Source organism: Suricata suricatta, chromosome 2 (genome assembly GCF_006229205.1).
Source record: "Suricata suricatta isolate VVHF042 chromosome 2, meerkat_22Aug2017_6uvM2_HiC, whole genome shotgun sequence".
Lineage (NCBI taxonomy): Eukaryota > Metazoa > Chordata > Mammalia > Carnivora > Herpestidae > Suricata > Suricata suricatta.
Window position 1 is genome coordinate 77,034,323 of NC_043701.1, and position 19,430 is coordinate 77,053,752.

The following is a 19,430-nucleotide window of genomic DNA, read 5'->3' on the forward strand; positions in this document are numbered from 1 at the left end:
GCCCGCCCAGCCGCGGCCCAGGCCGGAGCAGAGCCTGAAGCTCGCCACTGGCCTCCCGAGCCCAGCGCGTCGCCTCCCGGCCGGAGGACGTGAAGGAGAAGGAGGAGGAGGCGCCGCCTTCTCCTTGCCGCGCGCCCTCGCTGTTGTCTGCGCTCCGCTCTGGACCAGTTTGGGGAAGTTGCCGGAGCCCCGTGTCGCCCAGATGTGCGACCTCATTGAACCTCAGCCGGCCGAGAAGATCGGCAAGATGAAGAAGTTGCGGAGAACTTTGTCGGAGAGTTTCAGCCGCATCGGTGAGTGGCGCGCTGCCCCGGGCACCCGGCCGGACGCCCCCGGCGCCTGCTCCTCCGCCCCGCGCCTCAGGCATCACCGAAGCGGTGACCACCCGGGGCTGGTGTGGAGCGCGCTGCGCGCGGACGGGGGAGGGAACAGTACCCTGACCTGGGGGTAGGGCGACAATGGAAAGGGGAGACACCCCTCCAGGATCTAGGGGTTCATTTGTGGATGATCTTAAAGCCCACAATTTGGGTTCCCTCTCCTCGCCACTAGCGCTTGGGCTTTCGCGCTCGCGGGGGACAGGGGATGGGACGCCCCGGGCCCCGCGGCGCACGGGGCTGCGCGGCCGCCTGGGTCACTTTTTTTTTTTTTTTGGGCGCAGGGCTCGCTCTGGGGTGTTTAGTCAGTAATTTAGCTTTGGAAATTGGTGAAACGTTGAGCTGTGCCTCCGTATTGTTTAACACATCCAACCTAAAGGGAAGTGGGACAGATACCTTGGGACCTTTTGTTCGGTACTTCGGGTCCTAGAAAGCGAGATTTGGCTGCTCTGTCCCGAGCTCTCTGAGTCTTTCCATTGCAGCAAATAAATGGGCGCAGTGAACTTGTCTGAACATTTAAGAGTAAGTCCCCCGAACTTCTTACATTTACTACGGCTCCGGGGCTATTGTCTTTAAATCAACCAACCAACCAACCAACCAACCGATACAGAAATAAAAACCGACTGAGAAATGTTTAGGACATTTAGGAATAAATCTATGTCACAGGCTCTCAGAGGGTGACAACAGTATTATGTGGAGTGGGTTTGTTAGCTTTTTAGGGTTGGCCATAGAAAACCCCTTTTAACCTTAAGACCAGTCGCTGCCGCCTCTAACATTAGAACTTTCATTTATGCAGGTAATTGTTTTCAGCAAGAAAATCCTACAAGCACTAAAAATAACCCCTCGGATTCCCTAAGAAGCCTTCTAGCCTTTGTTTCACTTGTTTGACATGTCATCCATGTTAATGAAGGTGTTAATGGAAATTAAGCATAAGGTGCTTAATTCCTTAAAATAAACCCCTGGGGTGAATATGAGTATTGGAATCGCTCATCCACCCATTCCTGTAAAAAAAAATATATATCATTATATAAGCGCACTGTAAAATATGCGAACTTTCTTCAAGTAAGAGAATATGTGGATCAAAATTTAGCCTAGTTTTCTTTGTTGTGTTTTAACATTTTCTATTGGTATACAAAATCTTTCCCCAAATGACTGTAAAGTACTCTGGTTTCTCTTCAGATGGAATAAATCTTTCGCCTTTTACCAAAATGACTGTAAAGTTATGGTGTGAAACCAACATTTAATCCTGGTTTTACTTATTGCATGTATTGGATATTAGCAGTTTCACTCTCACAAGTTAGGGATGCTTTTGAAGAGTTCCTACATGCAAATGAAGTTTGAAGCCAAGAAGAGTGTGAGAGAGCAAGGTGTTCAGTTGGTGTGCATTTTTAAGGAGGATGTTCAATCTGGGACCCAAAGCATTACAGGGGCAGGTTCTGGAGTCCATTAAGCCCTGTTCTAAAACACATTAACTGTATGTTTACTAATGCTAATGACTCTGTTGGAGCCCTTCCAGTTTTGTGTTAAATAATTCATTGCATTTGAATCTCAGTAAGAAACCAAGGGCATTAATATAAAAATTCCTTATGTTTAAGCAATTTTAAGATTTTGATGGACAATCAGTAAAATTTGGATTAACTACAATGCTGGCAAATGGGGTATTACAGTTAATTGGATTTTCTAGCTTACTGAGATTTAGTGATGTGAAACTCCTTTTGATTCCAACACTTGTTAAAATGTGTTCTAAGATCTACTAGATTTTAGTTCCTCCTTTCAGAAACAGTACACTGCAGTGAACATAACTAATTATTTTTTGTATTGATGGAAGGTCATGATTCTGAATAGCAAGCTGCATTCTGGAATACTGTAAAAGGAGATAAATAGGTTTTATGTGGTTATGATTGTATGTCAAACCCAAGACATACGCATGAAATGGGATTATGGAAAAATTAATCTTTGTTATCTGTGTATTTTCTTAATGTTTTATTTACAACATCAAAAAGCAATAATATGGATTTGATTATGTAAAGATTTTAAGGTGCTCAAGACTATGGGATGGAGTTTGTACTATGGGATTATATAGTGCATAGAGATTAAGGGTGTGGGCTGTGTCAGACCACTGGAGATTTCCCATCTTGCCGCATGTAGTTGTGTGAACTTGGACAGGTCCCTCACCTTGTGAGCTTCAGTTTTTTTTTTAATGTTTATTTTTGAAACAGAGAGAGAGAGAGAGAGAGACAGACAGTATGAGTGGGAGAGGGGCAGAGAGGATGGAGACACAGAATCTGAAGCAGGCTTCAAGCTCTGAGCTGTCAGCACAGAGTCCAACATGGGGCTCAAAACCACAAACTGTGAGATCATGACCTGAGCTGAAGTTGGATGCTTAGCTGACTGAGCCACCCAGTTGCACCTAAGCTTCAATTTTTCATGTACAATTTTGTTTTGTTATTGACACTTAATGAAATAATGCATATGATGTCTTGTGCGATATGTAGTGTAGACTCAATAGATGTTCATAATATGGTATTATTATTATTGGTGATTGCATCAGACTGACATAATTGATTTTCTAGGTGGAAAGCAAGAGAAGGGCAGAAGTGGCCACTGACTTTACAGTATAAAAACAGGATGGATATTGGAGTTAGTCTGCTGTGGGTTTTAACTCTGTTTTTCTAGCTTGCTGTGTGCCTTGGTTAACTAGCAGAGTATTGCTAAACCTCTGAGACCACATGTATAAATTTTCTTAGGATTGTTGTGAAAATCAGATAGAATACATAAAGTATCTAGTGCAGTATCTGTTACATGTGAAGATCAATAATGGGGGCTGTATAATTATTCCTTCCAATTTCTCTGTGGGCCTGCCTCCCACCTTTCTTCATTGGTATTTCATGAGGAGATCAAAGAGTGAATGGTTTATTCTTGTTGAGTAATCCACATCTCTGTATATGCATTCCCTTTAACTGATCTATGGTGGCCTTTGAAATAAACATACTGATTTCATTTTGCTTTTTTAGTATGATTCAAAAGTGTAGCTTGTTATATGGTAAAATATACAGTATCCTTTAGTCATGAGAAGTTAATCATCTATAGAAAATGAGCACAACTTTTGAAAGTATGTGATATTCAATCAGTTTATTATTAATAATAATTCTGACTATATAAAAGTGGCAATACTAATGTTTAATTCATCCACACATAAATGATCATACCAGCTTTGTCACTGCCCACCCCGAATACAGCTGATCTGAGATTACTGTATTATATGGGGTCTAATAAAACACATTGGCTTTCAAGCCATAGCACTCTAATTTATGACATCTGCCTGGGAGTGACTACAACATAGTTACGGTTCTTTTACAAGATGGGTGTAATTGAATTTCAAAGCCATCCACTGATTTCAGTGGTGAGTATTTATGGTTTTCTGCTAAATAATGTCAGTATGTTCACTTATTTAGGAATTACTGTTGTCGTCACACATGTTTTTTTCTTCTTTTTTAGTTAACATAAATATAGAGAAATGGGAACTCATTTGTTAAAAAGTTTATATTAATATCCTTTCCCTCTCTTCTTTCCCTGTTTCTTTTAGTTTTGAATGATAGCCAAGGAGGAGGAATGCTTTCTGTCATATCTGGTGTAAGATTAGGTCAAACTGTCATTTTTTCATAGTCATTTGAATGCATTTCCTCACACTTGTTTGGATTAACTCATAGAGGAAGGGAGTTTATACCCTGTGATATTTGAGATGAAGCCCATGTATACTGTTTCTTTAAAAGATGTAGTTTGTGAGAGAACAGAATGAAAGGAAGAGGCTACGGTTACACTGAATTTTGGGGTTTGTTACTTTGTGCTCTAAGTGTGTAATGTAGAGCCCAGCTGTCATTTGATGAGTCCCTTCTCAAAGTTAAAGGTCCAGACACAAAATTTAAATATAGTACCATGCCTTCTCCCAATGTAGTTTCAAAGATTTTAATTTGAAAACTATGAAATGGAATTTATATCTATGATCCTTTCATGATAGGAAATAGTGCTGGTTTTCATATGCCAAAACTTTAGTGTGTCTCAAAAGGTAAGAGATTATGTTTTGGCCTTTGAGGTAGAAATCATTAATTCAACAAATAATTTTTAAGTACCTATGTGCTAGATATTGTGCTGACATTCAGTTTCAGTGGCCATTGTAAAAGTCACAGACTTTTAAATGAAGACAGGCCAATGAAAGGGCATTGACAATATAGAGTGACAGATTTTACCAAGAAGATTAGCACAATTTACTGTTGGAGAACATAGTAGGGCACCACTTTGGTCTTGGTGAGATCATGGAGAGCTTTCTAGAGAAGGCAGTGTCTGAGGAGAGGACTGAAGAGCATATCTGATTGTCTCACATGATTCAATATATACATACCTCATTGTTAACTCATAAAAGTATAATATGCTTGCTATTCCATGATATCTTGGAAGACAATTGTGAGTTTACATTTACATGAATGATTAATGACAATCAAGGAATGTGATAAATAGTGAGATGTTGTGCGCTTGTTTAGGTCAGAGTTCATTCATCAATGACCTGGTAAATATTTGGCAGAGACATATTTAATTGGCCTTTGTTGTTACTGCTGACTGCTGTTCATGGCAAGGATTCCATATTTATAAAAAAACCATATAAAGTGTCAGTCCACCAGTGAAGGGTTACAATGAAGCCATAGATTTTTGGTCTTAAAATGTTCTCCCCTAAGATATCTTAGGCTTGAGAATAGAGAGCACGGGAGAGAATCTAGCTTTCTGCCCCTTTTATCTTAGAAAGTACACCTGCAATTTCCTCTTCTATTTATTACATTTGTTTCTACCTACAGATCCCACCCCTTTATCCAGAATGTTGAAGGAATTGGCAGGACTTGGGGGCAAGAAAGAAACAGTCCAGTTGGGATGTCAAAGACATTTTAGTTTCCTGCTTTCTTCATCCCTCAGCTTGAGGGTCTTCATTCTGTGTTCGCAGTTACCGAAGGGATAGTACCAACTGTAGTTTTTATCGGATGCTTTGCTTAAGAAAACCCATGACTAAATTTCTAGAACTTTTACCATGTCCAAAGTAAAGAAAATAAAGAAAAGTTTGCACTGTGATTTATAAGCTTGCTGCTTTAGCTTTGCATCTTACATGACGGCCACATAATTTTTCATTAATTTTTGTTAAATGAGCTAGGTATGTCACTGTAGAATGATTGACTTTGTATTTGAAATCAATGAGTTAATCATTTCTTATTAGAAAAAATTTTTAGATGGAACAGCTTGCCTATATTAATGTAGGTCACTAATATTTTATCTTGGAATCACTACTCAAGTATATTAATTAGAAGATATGCCTTAGGTTTGAGGGAGTGAGGATGGGAGTTTAGTAACATTGTTGGCTGATATTTAAAGAAAACCTTCAAGATTATAAGTTTTACATTCTAACTTAAAATGCAGTTATTAACAATCATAGAGTTCATAGCTTTCTATCAAATTAACTTATTTTAGAGTTAATGAAAGTTAAAGCAAATGCATAATAAAATGTGTTTAAGTAATTAAATGCAAGAGAAGCCATTTGAGAATGGGACAAAGGGCTGTCTTTTTATTTTACGTTCAGAAGTAGTTGTCCTCTAATAAAGACAGTAGAGAAATTTGGTACAGATCAGCTTCTTGGGTAAAAAGGAAAGCGAAGAACTAAACTTTCAGAAACATTATATTTCCCTCAATCTGTCTTCACCCCCCTTAACTCACCACAACTATATACTTCCTGATGTTTAAAAAGACAAGTCTATGGTATGAAACAGAAAATATCCTTTTCAAGATTGTTACATTATGTAATATAAGCTCCGATATGGTAGCTTCTGTTTAAGCACATGACTTCTCTCAGAGATTAATTGCCAACATAATTTGTTTTCCATTGCTTTTACGTAACATAACTTTCCAAGTAAGAGCTACACAAGTGCTTCTATTCTGATTAGAACTGTCCAGGATACACCATAAACACCTATGCACAATTCTATAAATTGGAAACGTTTCTCCAGCTGGTGGTTTCAGCTAAATTAGCTCCTTTGTGCATTCTCCTTAATACGAAACATTCTAAATAATTGTAGGATTTAAGGAACTATGATGTTTGCCAACTACGCATGAAATACTTCTCTTTCTCTTTAGAGTAATAGAATGCCAATTCTGAAGCCATGCATATTTAAATAAATTGTAAGCATTTGCTAACTCCCATACAACATTCTGAATGCATTGTTTCCTTTGGTGATACTTAGTTGTAAAATTGATCATGTTGAAATGTTTGCATTATGTCTCTGCAGTGCTTAGTTTAACATGCTTAGTCTTTCATTACTGTTTTTAAACTTCTCTCAGTGTGGGAATCTCATTCAGGGTACCGTGTAGAGTGGGCATCATCCTGACAATTGGTTCGGGAGGACCACACACCATGCATCTTGACATCATGCAAAAAACCAAAAGTTGAAAGGGAAATTTCTTTAAGATTACTTTTTGATTCTTTCATACTTTTCATTAAAACATTTTCCTACTGAAGAACAGATAGGGGAAAGATATGCATACTTCTTTTCCATTTTTGGGAGGATAGTACATTTACATATTTATGAAAGTGTCTCACAAAGAATCGTGCTGTGCAATTCTCTGTCTCATTTGTAGTTTTCCTATTTGTATCATAACATTGTTATTCTGGTTGGGGTGCAATTTTACTTTCTGAAATGAAAACACCATACTACTTTGTTTTCTTTCTGTTTTCTAGAACTTAGTCTCCTTGAGATGTTTCACAATAACTTCTTCCTTTCCCTTTTTATTTTATAGCTTTGAAGAAAGACGATACCACCTTTGATGAGGTAGGTTAAATTTCTTTATCTTATGTTGGATGTATTTAATTACTGCCAAGTACACTTAATAGGTGCCAACTTCACACTTAAGAAACAGAAAAAAAAATGCCTTAAAAAAAAAAGAGATGACATCTCTGTTATATTACTTCTCAACTTTAAGTAATTATTTGAATGAATTTTGGTGGCAGTCAACAGAAGTGCATCTTTTTAAATTAACAAAGATACCCACAGGCCTTTGTGTTATTGCCCCCTTAATGGTGGTAGTGGTGGCGAAGCCCGTTGTGAGGTGTGTGCTTAGGGCAAGTCCGGAGTTGTTGGTAAGCTGGGCACCCTGGCACCCTGGCTCCGGGCAGCCCTCCACCGAGTCAGGGCGTGATGCGGTGCTGACCCCACATATTGTCTGTTGGACTCCCAAAGGAGGAGCTGGCTTTCCTGTTCTAGTTTTCCTATCCTTTGTATATCAGATCTGTCTGTATTACCTACTTGCTACAAAGTAGCAAAAAAGCCTGTTCCAAGAGGGCAGAGGGTCCATATGTAATTAATAGCTTTCTGTTTATGACTTTTAAATTGTACTCTTTCCCAAGTTTTTTGTGGTATCAGAGTGGGAATCACCAGAGAGACAATACGTTTACAAAATATTCTCAAGAGTGCTATAGAGTGAAGTGTTTCATTGTCACCATTCAAAGCCACAGTAATTGATCTGTGTTGTAAAACTGAGCTCTGTGTGTGTGTGTGTGTGTGTGTGTGTGTGTGTGTGTGTCTGGGTGTGTGTCTGGGTGTGTGTAGTGAGTTTATAAATGAACACAGAAGTATATACACAATGTGCTTATCCTGCAGCCTAATGAAGCATAGATCAGTTTGGTTGTGGTTGTTTAATTTAACAGTTGCAGTTTCTGTGATATATGCTACCTGTCTTTCCTCTGCTGTACTGCTTCAGAGAAGTGAGGACATGTGTGCTCATGGAAATCCCCTCGGCCATGTGGTTGGCTGTGGTGCAGGGCAGACCGCTCAGGGAGAACCTGCTCCAGATGGGGATTTCTGGATGGGGCCAGTGACATTTGGCTCTCACGGTCTGCCTTTTTGTCTTTTGCACCTGTTCTTTTTTCCTGGGGCCCAGCTCTACAAAGCCACGTGTCCCTGGACTACAAAACAACTTCCCCTCCCAGCGTTCCTGAAACATCCTGTAAAACTTAGTTATTCTAGACCTGAAGCAATAGAGGAATATTTTCTTCCCCATCTGCAGTAGGTAATAATGATGCTCTCCTCTAACCTGTATTTCTGGAATTTCTGTAGTAGTACTGAGATGTTTTTAGGAGAATATTTTCTTCTCAGAAGAAATCACTGTGAGAATATTGGGTACCTTTGCTCTCTGTAAAGAAAAGTCTCTCCTCTAATTATGGAGGTAATTTAAACTTACATAAAAGGGAAAAATAAGGAAAAGGAGAAAAAAAAATCTCCCAATCCTATTATCTAGCTACAATCATTGTTAAATGTTCTTCTTGCTTCTTTCCCTATGTTTAGAAACAAAAAAACATAAGCTATATATTATATGCTGCTTTTTTCTTTTAACTCAAAATGTGGTAATTTCCCATGTTTTTACAGATGATTCCTAATCATTATTAGGAATTTGAAAAACCTCCTGTTTAGTTTAAATGCCATTGTTAATGATTGTATGTTATTTTGTCATGTGGCTATTAGATTAGCTTTCCAAAAAATCTGAGGCTGGAACCTAGATAAAAGTTGAGGATGTGTATATCAAGGCGGTAAGTACCCGCCCTCCTTTACCTGGAAACCTCTGCACAAAGATCTGGATTTTGTAATTTGGGGCAAAATTATCCTTAGCTTTTACAAAGTGTTTTCCTTCCTCTTACAAGCGATTGGTCAAAAAACTCAAATTAGAAAATCACAGAGTGGTACACCTGGAAGAGATGTTGGAAATCGTATGGCCAACTTCATTCATCATTTCAAGATGAAGACATTGAGGTCCAGAGGGGTTCAGGAATTTCTAGTTAATTACGGGTCAGGCTCCTGGAGATGGTAGTAGTAAAGGCATGCCTGGGTGTAAACCCTAACCCAAGTACCCTTTCAGGGGCAATTGACTTACCTTTTCCAAGCCTTTTATAAGAGATGTTTATCTCCCTCCTAAGATTGTTGTGAAGATTAAAAAAGCTCAGTATATGAAGGTTTCAGAATCGTGATGGGCGCATAGTAAACATCTGTCTCATAGGTGATATTCTCATTGCCCTTGTCTTCTTCTTCATCATCATCATCATCATCATCATCCCTCTCTATACTCATGCTCTCATCATGACATTACCGTCTGTATTCGTAAGGGCTACAAGGAGGAAGGAAAGATTTAGTTTGAAATTAAGAACTAGGGCTATGAGGAGAGTTACTTTCAGATACTCCTTCCTCTGTAATACCATGTGAGGCTTTGTGTGATGATTTAAATATTAAACTTAGGAAAATGTTGTTTGAAACCCAGTATTTTTTGGATTCCTTGAGAGGATGACTACATTCAGCTTTGTAATCCCTTGTGTGTCTTGCACATGGGAAACATTCAGTAAATATCTGTTGAATGTGAGGAAATATCTATTGCCAATAAGGGGAGAGAATGTTGAACTGAGTGTCAGACAGTGTGGATTCTCCTTTGCCAATTTCTAGTCATTCAATTTCCTCATTTGTAAAGCCAGTCAGAGGATCATCTTCAAGTTGTTTTTAATCTTTAAATATTTTAAACATTTGTTCATTTTTGTGAGAGAGAGAGAGTGAGTGAGTGAGCGAGCAAGCAGGGAAGGGACAGAGAGAGGAGACACAGAATCTGAAGCAGGCTCCAGGCTCTGAGACGTCCACACAGAGCTGTACACGGGGCTCGAACCGTGAGCTCGTGACCTGAACAGAAGTTGGATGCTTAACCAACTGAGCCACTCAGGCACCCCAGTCTATCTGTAAATGTAAGATAAAATCCTACATCACAGTCAATATGCACTTAAAATTTTAAACAGATCCCAGAAAAGAACACTGCATTTATGATTAAATACAAAGAAGTCACCAAGTTTTTCTATGATCATTTTCAGATTATAGTGTTAGAGGTTTTCTTGAATTCACTTTCCTTTAGCAGTTGGAGGACTTCTTTAAAAAACTTTTTTTTTAATGTTTGTTTATTATTAGAGAGAGAGCGAGAGACAGAATGAGACAGAGCATGTATGGGGGAGGGGCAGAGAGAGACAGGGAGACACAGAGTCTGAAGCAGGCTCTAGGCTCCAACCCGCAAACCATGAGATCATGACCTGAGCTGAAGTCAGCTGTTCAACCGACTGAGCTACCCAGGCATCTGGCAGTAAGAGGACTTCTGTGTTGGAATTTAGTTAAGAATTGAGTCTTGAAACCTGGGTACTGAGTCAGCTTCTTAGATATGCATCAAGGTGTGGCACCCCTCTTCCTACTCAGTATTTGTGAGATTGAGGGCTCCTTACCTCAAGGAGTGGCCTCCAGAATGCCTGGAGTTGGAGTTCAGTTGCTCTTCTCTGATTCCTAGAGCATTTCTCTAGGGTGTGTGTAAATGTTTGACCTTGAACAAGGAGAAAAAGATGTGGACCTATTTGAAAGACTTATTATTCTTTCATTCTTCAATAGGCTGAAGCAGCCTGGAATTATCTTCATGAACGGTATGCTAATGCTTGTTTTAGAGAATGAGACACGTTGCAAGTTAAGTACTGAGGGATGTTTACAGTAGGGTTTTGTTGAAGCCTATCATATTTGGAGAGAGGACGATCATTTTGCCCTTCATTCATTATATATCTGGGCCCTGATGAAAATATAAAGCATTTTTGTTCTGTATGTTTAATCTATACCTTTGATGTAGATGAACTAACCATGTATAAGGATAGCCTTCTATTCTTATATAAACCTGCAGAACTTCCCAAATTCTTTCTCACCTTTTTGTCCCCATTAGATGTCTTAGGCCGTGTCTCCTGGGTAGCCTCATTTCCCCTGTGCCCGTGAGTAATAACTATACTATGACTTCAGGGAAGTTTTGAATCTTATTTTTTTAAATTAGTAATTTGTTTCAAAATGATACCTAAAATATAAACAATCAGAAAATACAGTTAATCTCCTCCAATGTAAAAATACTACGTATGAGTCATTTTGAATGTTGCAAGGAAAAAGTCCTAAGTAAGGATAAATATGTGTGTATAGAAAGAATTGGAAATGTCTAAGGCCACAGCAATTCATGAATTGTTCTCGTGTGCAACTTAAAAAGGTTAAATTGTGTAGTTTTAGTTATGCTTCATGCCTCAGTTATTTTAGCTCAGATGAGTTGCCAGAACAAAGTGTTGACTGTGCTTCGCTCTTTAGTAAGAAATACAAAAATTCTAGTGGTAGAAATAAACCTTTGAAATGCAAAGAGGTTTGTTTATCATATATAATCCAGATAATTAAGCACTTTTTGGGGGGAGGGTTGGTCATTTATGAGCTGCCTTATTTTCTGTGCTCTGGTCAATTGTTTCATGTTTGCAAAGTAGAAGAGGCTGCGGACACAATTGGCATTTCCCAGCTATTTTACTTTTTGTATCCTAAGGAAACATGTACAAAGCATATAAAATATCTTAACATTTTTACATCTGATCTATAACTTCTTCAGGTATACTTTTATAGGTTAACTTGCTTCCTCTCTGCTTAACATAATCATTTTGTGAGATAGATAGGGGTCATGTGCATTGACCTCTCCTAGCCCATGCCCTCCCTTTGTTATTTTGTGTAAAGCTATAACTGATAACTGGAGATGTAAACACAGCAGCGATTTTTCTGAGAACCAGATGCTGGGGATCAAGAACAAATATGATTTGGGGATATTCCTGGTTGTTTGTTTTCCATGCATTGAGGGTGGTGGGAGCTGTTACAGTTTATTTCTCCACCTAACTACCGTCATGGTCCGAGGTCCCGGTGTGTCTGTGAATAATGTATACATTGTATACAACTGTCTAGCTTCAGATTTCCCTGACTTTCTCATCTAAGATATTAAATCCCAGTAACCATCTTTCCCTGTGAGCTTCCTCACTCCTGCTGCACTCCTTCTGTGTCTTGTTTGTGGGGCTCCCTGTTTCTAGACCACCCCTTCCATGCCTGCCCTAACCCACTTCCAGCCCACAACCCACCATCTCCTCGTTTCTCCTGGGTTCACTCATGGTACGTCACTCCCTTGCCAGTATCCTCAGTGGCCGTATCCCTTTGTGTTTTGCTTGTAATCTGCTCCTCCAGCTCTCGATTTTGACCTGGCATCTTTTCCCCCTCTGCCCACCGGCTGCCAAGAGCTGCTTGAGGAAACCACTTTGTAAATAAATTTATCATCTCTGGCCTTAGCTGGAACCCAAGGCAACTGTGCACAGCTTTGCCCTGTGTGGCTGGCTGGTTTCCTGCTGAAAGCTTTCCACTTCCCTCAGTCCTTCCAGCTACCCTCCCTCAGCCCTCCCTCCTTTCATAGATGACTTTCCCTCTGTGTATATTTGCTAGAGTTATCATAGAAAAGTTCCACAGACTGGGTGGCTCGAACAACAGAAGTGTATTCTCTCACAGCTCTGAAGACCAGAAGTGTGCAGTCAAACTGTGGGCAAAGTTGGTTCCTTCCAAAGGCTGTTCCCGAGGAAAGGATACATTCTAGGCCTCTCTCCTTAGTTGGAGATGGTCTTCTTCTCCCTGTGTGTCTTCACATCGCCTTCCCTTAATAAGTGTCTGCGTATCTCTGACTTTTCCCTTTTAATAAGGACATTGGCCGAATTGAGTTAGGGGCCCACCCCAGTCCAGCATAACCTCATTTTAATTTAACTAATTACATTTGCACTGACCCTATTTCCAAATGAGATCACATTTGGAGATGGTGGGGGAGGGGGTTTAAGAAGAATTTTTGGTATGTACAATACAAAACTCATAACACCTTCCAGCTTCCTACAACACTTAATACTGTGAGGCATCAGTACCTTGCCTCCACATGTACCTTCATTTGCTCCAATTTTGCTTCCCTTTTTCCAGTTTCAGAGGAGATGGCGTCTTTTCTTCTGTTTTAGGTTCCTTCCTCCTCCTCCCCTCTTCATTTCTTTCCTCACTTTCACTCCAAAATCTGTGTAATCAAGTTTTTCTCTCCTTTTCTACTTATTCTTTCTTTTCCTGCTCTTTTTCGTACAGGTGTTTCACCTTAGGCTCTGAGCACAGTTAAGTCTTCCCTGTCTCTTCTGTGCTAATGGAAGCCCTCTGTCCACTGGGATCACTTTTTTCATGTTCTCCTGGAGAAGTATGTCTGTTCCTTCTTTTGGCTACTCCCTTCTTATACTCGCACGAGTGTGGCTCACCCCGCTTTCTGTTTTGAACCCCACACCCAGACATGCAGCTGCTCATTTGAGGTTTCTGCCCCTTTATCTCCTACTCATCTCAGTCTTGGCACATACCAAGTACTCCTCAGCCTGTGCCTTTTCTCTTTGTTATATTGTGATTTTCCCAGCCAGAAGCAACCTGACGCTGTCCTAAGCTTCTCCCCAAGCCCTGCATGCTGACATTGGCTTGGTCCTCTTTGCCCCCTGCCATTTCCCTTCCCAGTGCTGGGGCAGGCCACACTTCAGCTTCATCCTTTCTTGCCTGGACGTGCGGTCATTTTCTTACTGGCTTCCCTACCTACAGCTTGCCTCCTGTTCCAACAGAATGACAGATCTGAAATACAAGTCATGCTTTTCTCTTGCTTAATACTTTAAAAGCTCCCTGTTAGCTGCAGGTTCAAGTCCAGACTCCTAACTTGGCCTTCAAGGACTTCCACAATCTGTCTCTTGCCCACCTCCCCACCCTCATCAGTCATCTCTGAATTTCATGCCTTCATTGTCATTCTGGCTGTCACCATATCAGTTCAGGACTTTATCACTTTTACTTTTTCTTAAATCTGAATTCCTCTTAATTGGTCTCACTGTTCCAACTCTCACTCCTCTGCTCCAGCCTTCCTCACATTTCTTTCTTGTCATGATGTTTCCTTATTCAAAGATTTGTGTGGGAAATGGTTGTCGGATGTCTGTTTTATTAGGCTCTGAATATGCTCTGACCCCGATTCTCAATCTCCTCAGTCTCATAGGATTTAATCCCACTGTCAAGCATATCTTGACTGACTCCTATCATCTCGCGGTGCTGGGTCTCGGCACAAATTGAGCCTCACTCTCTTTATAGTAAGATTTTATATTACTTTATATCCTGTTTTATTTTCACCATGGTCATGTCTGACATCCCTGGGTGACCTGAATCTGTCCCATGCAAGAAGTCTAGAAAAACACAGATTCTTCTCAGATTATGCCAGGAATCTGGTACATAGTAGTTTTCCCAATGCAGCATTTGAAAAAGACCCATCTGAAAAGGAACCTCACGTCCTCCTTTATTCTACCCCTGGAATTTAATTGAGATTTTTGGGTTCTTAAAACTTTCTGTGCTTTAGTTTTCCCTTTCTATAAATGTTTGATCACATTTATGGTCTCCCTAATTATGGTACACGTAATTACAATAATTATGTCTTGTCCCAGACAGTGGCTAGGATGTCTGGGTAGCGCTGTAAAAATTCAGAGAGGAAGTACATGTCACAAAATGTAAAATGTATGACATTTGGGAGAATTAGTCACTTCCATATTCTTAATTCTTAGAAGACAGAACGTTACAGAAGTTGAAAGCATGAGTAGGGTTTGTCTTGGGGAGCATCGTGCCTCCTGATGGCAGCCTGTTAACTGGCGCGAAGTCTCTCCTTTAATGGCGGTTGGTGTCCCCTTAAGGGGGGGTGCTTTGATTTGCACGCTTGAATTCATTTGGAGAAACCTGACTTTTGGTGTAGGGAATTATTTTTTTTAATTAAAAAAAAATACAACCTAAGTACTTATGATATTCTTCAAGAACAAAGTGAGCCCAGCTACAGGGATTATACCCATTTTCCTTCTGACTGAAATTTGAACCACTGATTTATCATCTATAAATCCTTAAATGGCTTGGTTGCATTTCAGATGGCCTCTTACTTTAAGCACCATAATGATAATCGAAATCAGCTAAACCAAGGGGTCAAGGTCTTCAGAGGACTGTACGTGATCTGTAGTGTGCTGACCGTTAGATCAGTGCGACAGGCATACCTTTCACTTAGGTATCACATCTCTGGGAGACACATTTATTAAACTTTTTATAGCCTAAAACACACTTAACTCTTCTTATTCTCTGTGTCATAAAATTTACAAAAGGCATAATTACCAAAAATTAGAACCAGCAAATTGTGCTCCATTTTGCCAACTTGATTCCTCCAGGATGCATCAGTGTCAGGTTTCTTGAAGGAGTTCTCTCACTATGTGAAGATAATAAGTGAAGGAATATTCGGTTTTTCCTTTTGAATCTATTTTATTTTTAGTATATAAAGTTGTTTTGGTTATCCTTTCAAATTATTGTTCAGTTTTTAAGTTTTTTTTTCTTTTCTTCTCTCCCTCCCCCCCCCCTCAGCTGCCCACCGCATCCCTTTCTTTCTTTTCTTTGTTTTAAGCATATGAGCCTGGGGATTTTCTTTAAATTTTGTTTCATGTGCTCTAAAAATAAAGCAGTAGTCTGTACTACCATGTCTTGGGCAACATTATGTGCTCAAAAGTTTAAATGATGTGATTAATAGTTTCTTTGTGTGTGTGTGTGTGTGTGTGTGTGTGTGTGTGTGTGTCTTTCTAAATAGCTACTCTAAATTCTAAATTTAATGATATTAAATGCTACAGGCATGGGTAAGGAATGTGTAGACAAGACATTTTTAAGGCTTTTATGACTAAAGTAGAAAAAATTATTTTAGCATGTAATTGTATACTCAGCCTAAATTATGTCTTGTATTAAAAGAGACTTGGAATTGATGAGAGTCTTGGAGTCTTAGAGTGACCAATTCCATGTACTTACTTGTGTTTTCTCAATCTAAGGATACTCTTCATATGAGATGTCTGTAAAGTGTGATGTCTAGAAGGTATCTTCATATTCAGTGTATGGAAATTAGTATTCTACTCTAGCTGACCTCAACATGTTACAATTCTGTGTCCTTATCAGCTGAAATGTCGAAGTAAGCAAACAGTTTCCTTTAAAAAAAATGTAGAGCAGATTGATGTCATCCTCTCAATTTTTTTTTTTTTTTTGATTTATTTTCTTGAGTGGGAAAGAAAGGGGCTGTGAGTTGCAGCTGGAGTACCAGGAATTCATCATATTCCAGAGTTTACCCATGGGAATGTGCCATGGCACCCATGACGTTTGTTTTGGTGGATACAAATTAGTCTGTTCCTCTAGACTGTTCCATGCGTTAAAGCTGAGCTATGACTATGACTTAGTTAATTCAGAGAATTATTTGTTCTATTTTAAAGGATTTTCAAAAAAGACGATTGTACCAGCTCTATACAGCAATGATGAGTGTGGATCGTGAGTTTCTAAAAGCTTCCTAAAGATTTCAGTGCACGTGTCCTACCCAGATCATACGCTTTGAGACAACTGCTGCTGCCGTTAGCCAGGGTTGTTTTTTGAGAGTATGTCATATCCCACAGGTTTGTTAAGATGACAAAAATGTTTTGGAGCCACTGTGCTGAAATATCTGTTATTGAACTATTAGAAGGGAGTTGAAGATGGACATCGGTGTAGTCACACGCAGTCTGAATTTTTTTTTAAAGAGCTCTTGATTTCAGGGACACCTGGGTGGCTCAGTTGGTTAAGCGGCTGGCTTCGGCTCAGGTCATGATCTCATGGTTCGTGGGTTTGAGCCCTGCATCGGGCTCTGTGCTGACAGCTCAGAGCCTGGGGCCTGTCTTCATATTCTGTGTCTCCCTCTCTCTGACCCTCCCCTGCTCGTGCTATCTCTCTCTGTCTCTCAAAAATAAATAAAAAACATTAAAAAAAAAAAAAGAGCTCTTGATTTCAGATCATGCGTCCTGACATTTGGCTCAGAAAATACAGTCTTGATTCTACAATTGTGTATTTTTTAAAATATTTCAATATTCTAGATATTTTAGCTAAAAGAAAACTAAGACAGGGATCAAGCATTTTTTAACAAGGAAGGGCTAAGTGGACATTATTCTGTAACAGAAAAATGATAAGAAGTTAGTTATTTTTCATTTTTAATGAAAATGTCATTAATTAAAAAATTAAAGATAAAGAACAGGTAGGATTGATGAGATAAAAGTGAGTGTTAGTAATAGTCATCCAAGGCATGAATTACATCTTCTATGTTGTAGGTGTTCAGTCATTTAAATCTTCTTTAGTTGTGTAGTTCTCTTTACATTGTCTTCAAATGGAATGATGGAGGATGATCTGCAGTGCATGATTCTCTACTCTTAAAAGAGGGACTATTTAATTTTATAAATGAGCATCCTTGGGTCATTAGATATTGGGGTTCAGGTGTGCCAGAGGCTTGGTAACATATGGCCTGTCCCCTGGTACCCCAATTGAGCTCAGAACTTTCCCCAAGAGGTTTGCATTACTTTATCTAAATGATGTGCTACATGTGCAACAAAAAGGGTGCTTTAGTCACAAAAGGAAGAAATAAACAAATAAATACTTTGCAAGGTATGCTGGTTTGCCTTTACGTTAATTTCTCTGCAGTTACTAGAAGGTAAAAATCTTAAAGCCCAAATTAATGACATTAACTGGACCACAGTTTTGGGTGATTCACTTTTAGTGGCTATAACATTTCCTTTATTTTCCTTATGTTTTCGTATATCTACATTTCCCTCCATTCGAATAGTTTTTAGGCAATATAGGCATATTGAACACACCTTAGATTTTTTTTAGGTTCAGAATTTTTCCTTCTTATCACAGTTACATATTTTCCACTGAATACTTTTAATACTTGCTATAAGAAAATAATCATGCTTCTTCCAGTCAATTTCTTAAATATTAAAAAGCATAAAATAAAACTTACAGTGTTGAATGCAAATAACTCATTGCATATAGAGTATGGTTTCAGCTTTGTGAAACATACATATTCCTGTATGGGAGAAACATCTGAAAAAAGAAAATACAACAAAAAGGTAAGATGGAAATAAGGTTTATTGAAGTTGTGACTTGCTCAAAGCTCCTCAGATAGACATGGGTTTAATCCATGATTGCATCCCAGTTTCTCTGATTCTAGTGTGTGCTCAGCATTTTACTGGGTTGTTTCCCAGGAGAGGGGAGAAACAACACATAGACACTATGGGTGTGGTATGTAGCATATAGATGGGAAAGGAACCCAAAGTTCTTACAGAGATGCAACTGATGTTTGGTAGTAAATCTAATAGGTGAATGATTTTCGTAAGGAATAAAAGCATGTAAACTTAAAAGGTTCTTGCAGTAGATCTGTTTCATTTTTGAGCCACGTTATACTGATTTTGGAAACTGAGGTCCAGGAAGAGTACATAAGTTGCTGAAGAGAAATATGGTTAGTGTGCGATCAAGGTCTCTTGTCTGAATTATTTGTTGTTATTTTTGCTTTCAGTTTGAAGGTTCTGTTAAAACTGCACTTTTATTTCCATTTTTATCTGGATTTGGGTGGGGATTGGGTGGAATTACTTGGGATATAAGTAAACTTGATCATTTTGGTGGTAGTAGTTTAATACAGATTTCCAGCTAGACCTCTGGGCTTTGCATACAGTTTAGGCTATGAAGAATGATGATTGGATGAGGTACCGTGGATCACCAGCCTGTCTATAGATCGGTTCCAGCCGGGAGGCATTATGAGCTCCATGCTGGCTTGTGTTTTCACTGGCACATTCAGAAAACAGTGTCAGCTCTTCTCTTGGGTATAAAATTGCCTCCTTGAACAGGGTAAGTAGTTAATATTCAACAGAAAATGTCAGATGATAAACTCAATTCTTTTTCTTCAAATCCTGATTATATATATATATGCTTGTGCATGTAAATTGACTCTCACTTCATTTTTATTTCATATTGTGACAACCAGAGTCTTTGTGAAGATTGAAGACATAGCAGGAAAAGGCAGCTATTTTTAATATTTACATCGTAGCCAGAGGAAGAAAGATTTTAAGTGGGCAGAGAGAGACATTGAATACTTTGAATTCCTTTTTATTGGTAACCTGAGAGAGCTGATAACAGAAACAGACCTGTTTTTTCTCTTTCTCTTTTTTCCTGTACTTGTAACATCACTGGGGTTTCTTCTTTCCTCCCCTCGCGCCCCCCCCCCCCCCCCCCCCCCCCC

General features: G+C 39.2%; 1 protein-coding gene across 5 annotated transcripts in view; it reads left to right on the forward strand.

The window, feature by feature from the left end:
• CDK14 (cyclin dependent kinase 14) overlaps positions 1-19,430 on the forward strand; it is a 583,363-nt gene that overhangs the window by 28,437 nt on the left and 535,496 nt on the right. For 3 of the 5 annotated variants that reach the window (XM_029928646.1, XM_029928637.1, XM_029928653.1), the window contains exons 1-2: positions 21-293; positions 7,203-7,234. In XM_029928646.1, coding sequence (XP_029784506.1) covers positions 203-293; positions 7,203-7,234 — 123 coding nt within the window. In that variant the 5' untranslated portion in view covers positions 21-202. Of the gene's footprint in view, positions 1-17; positions 294-7,202; positions 7,235-19,430 lie in introns of those variants that run through there. The other 2 variants (XM_029928676.1, XM_029928660.1) reach the window with 2 other exon arrangements.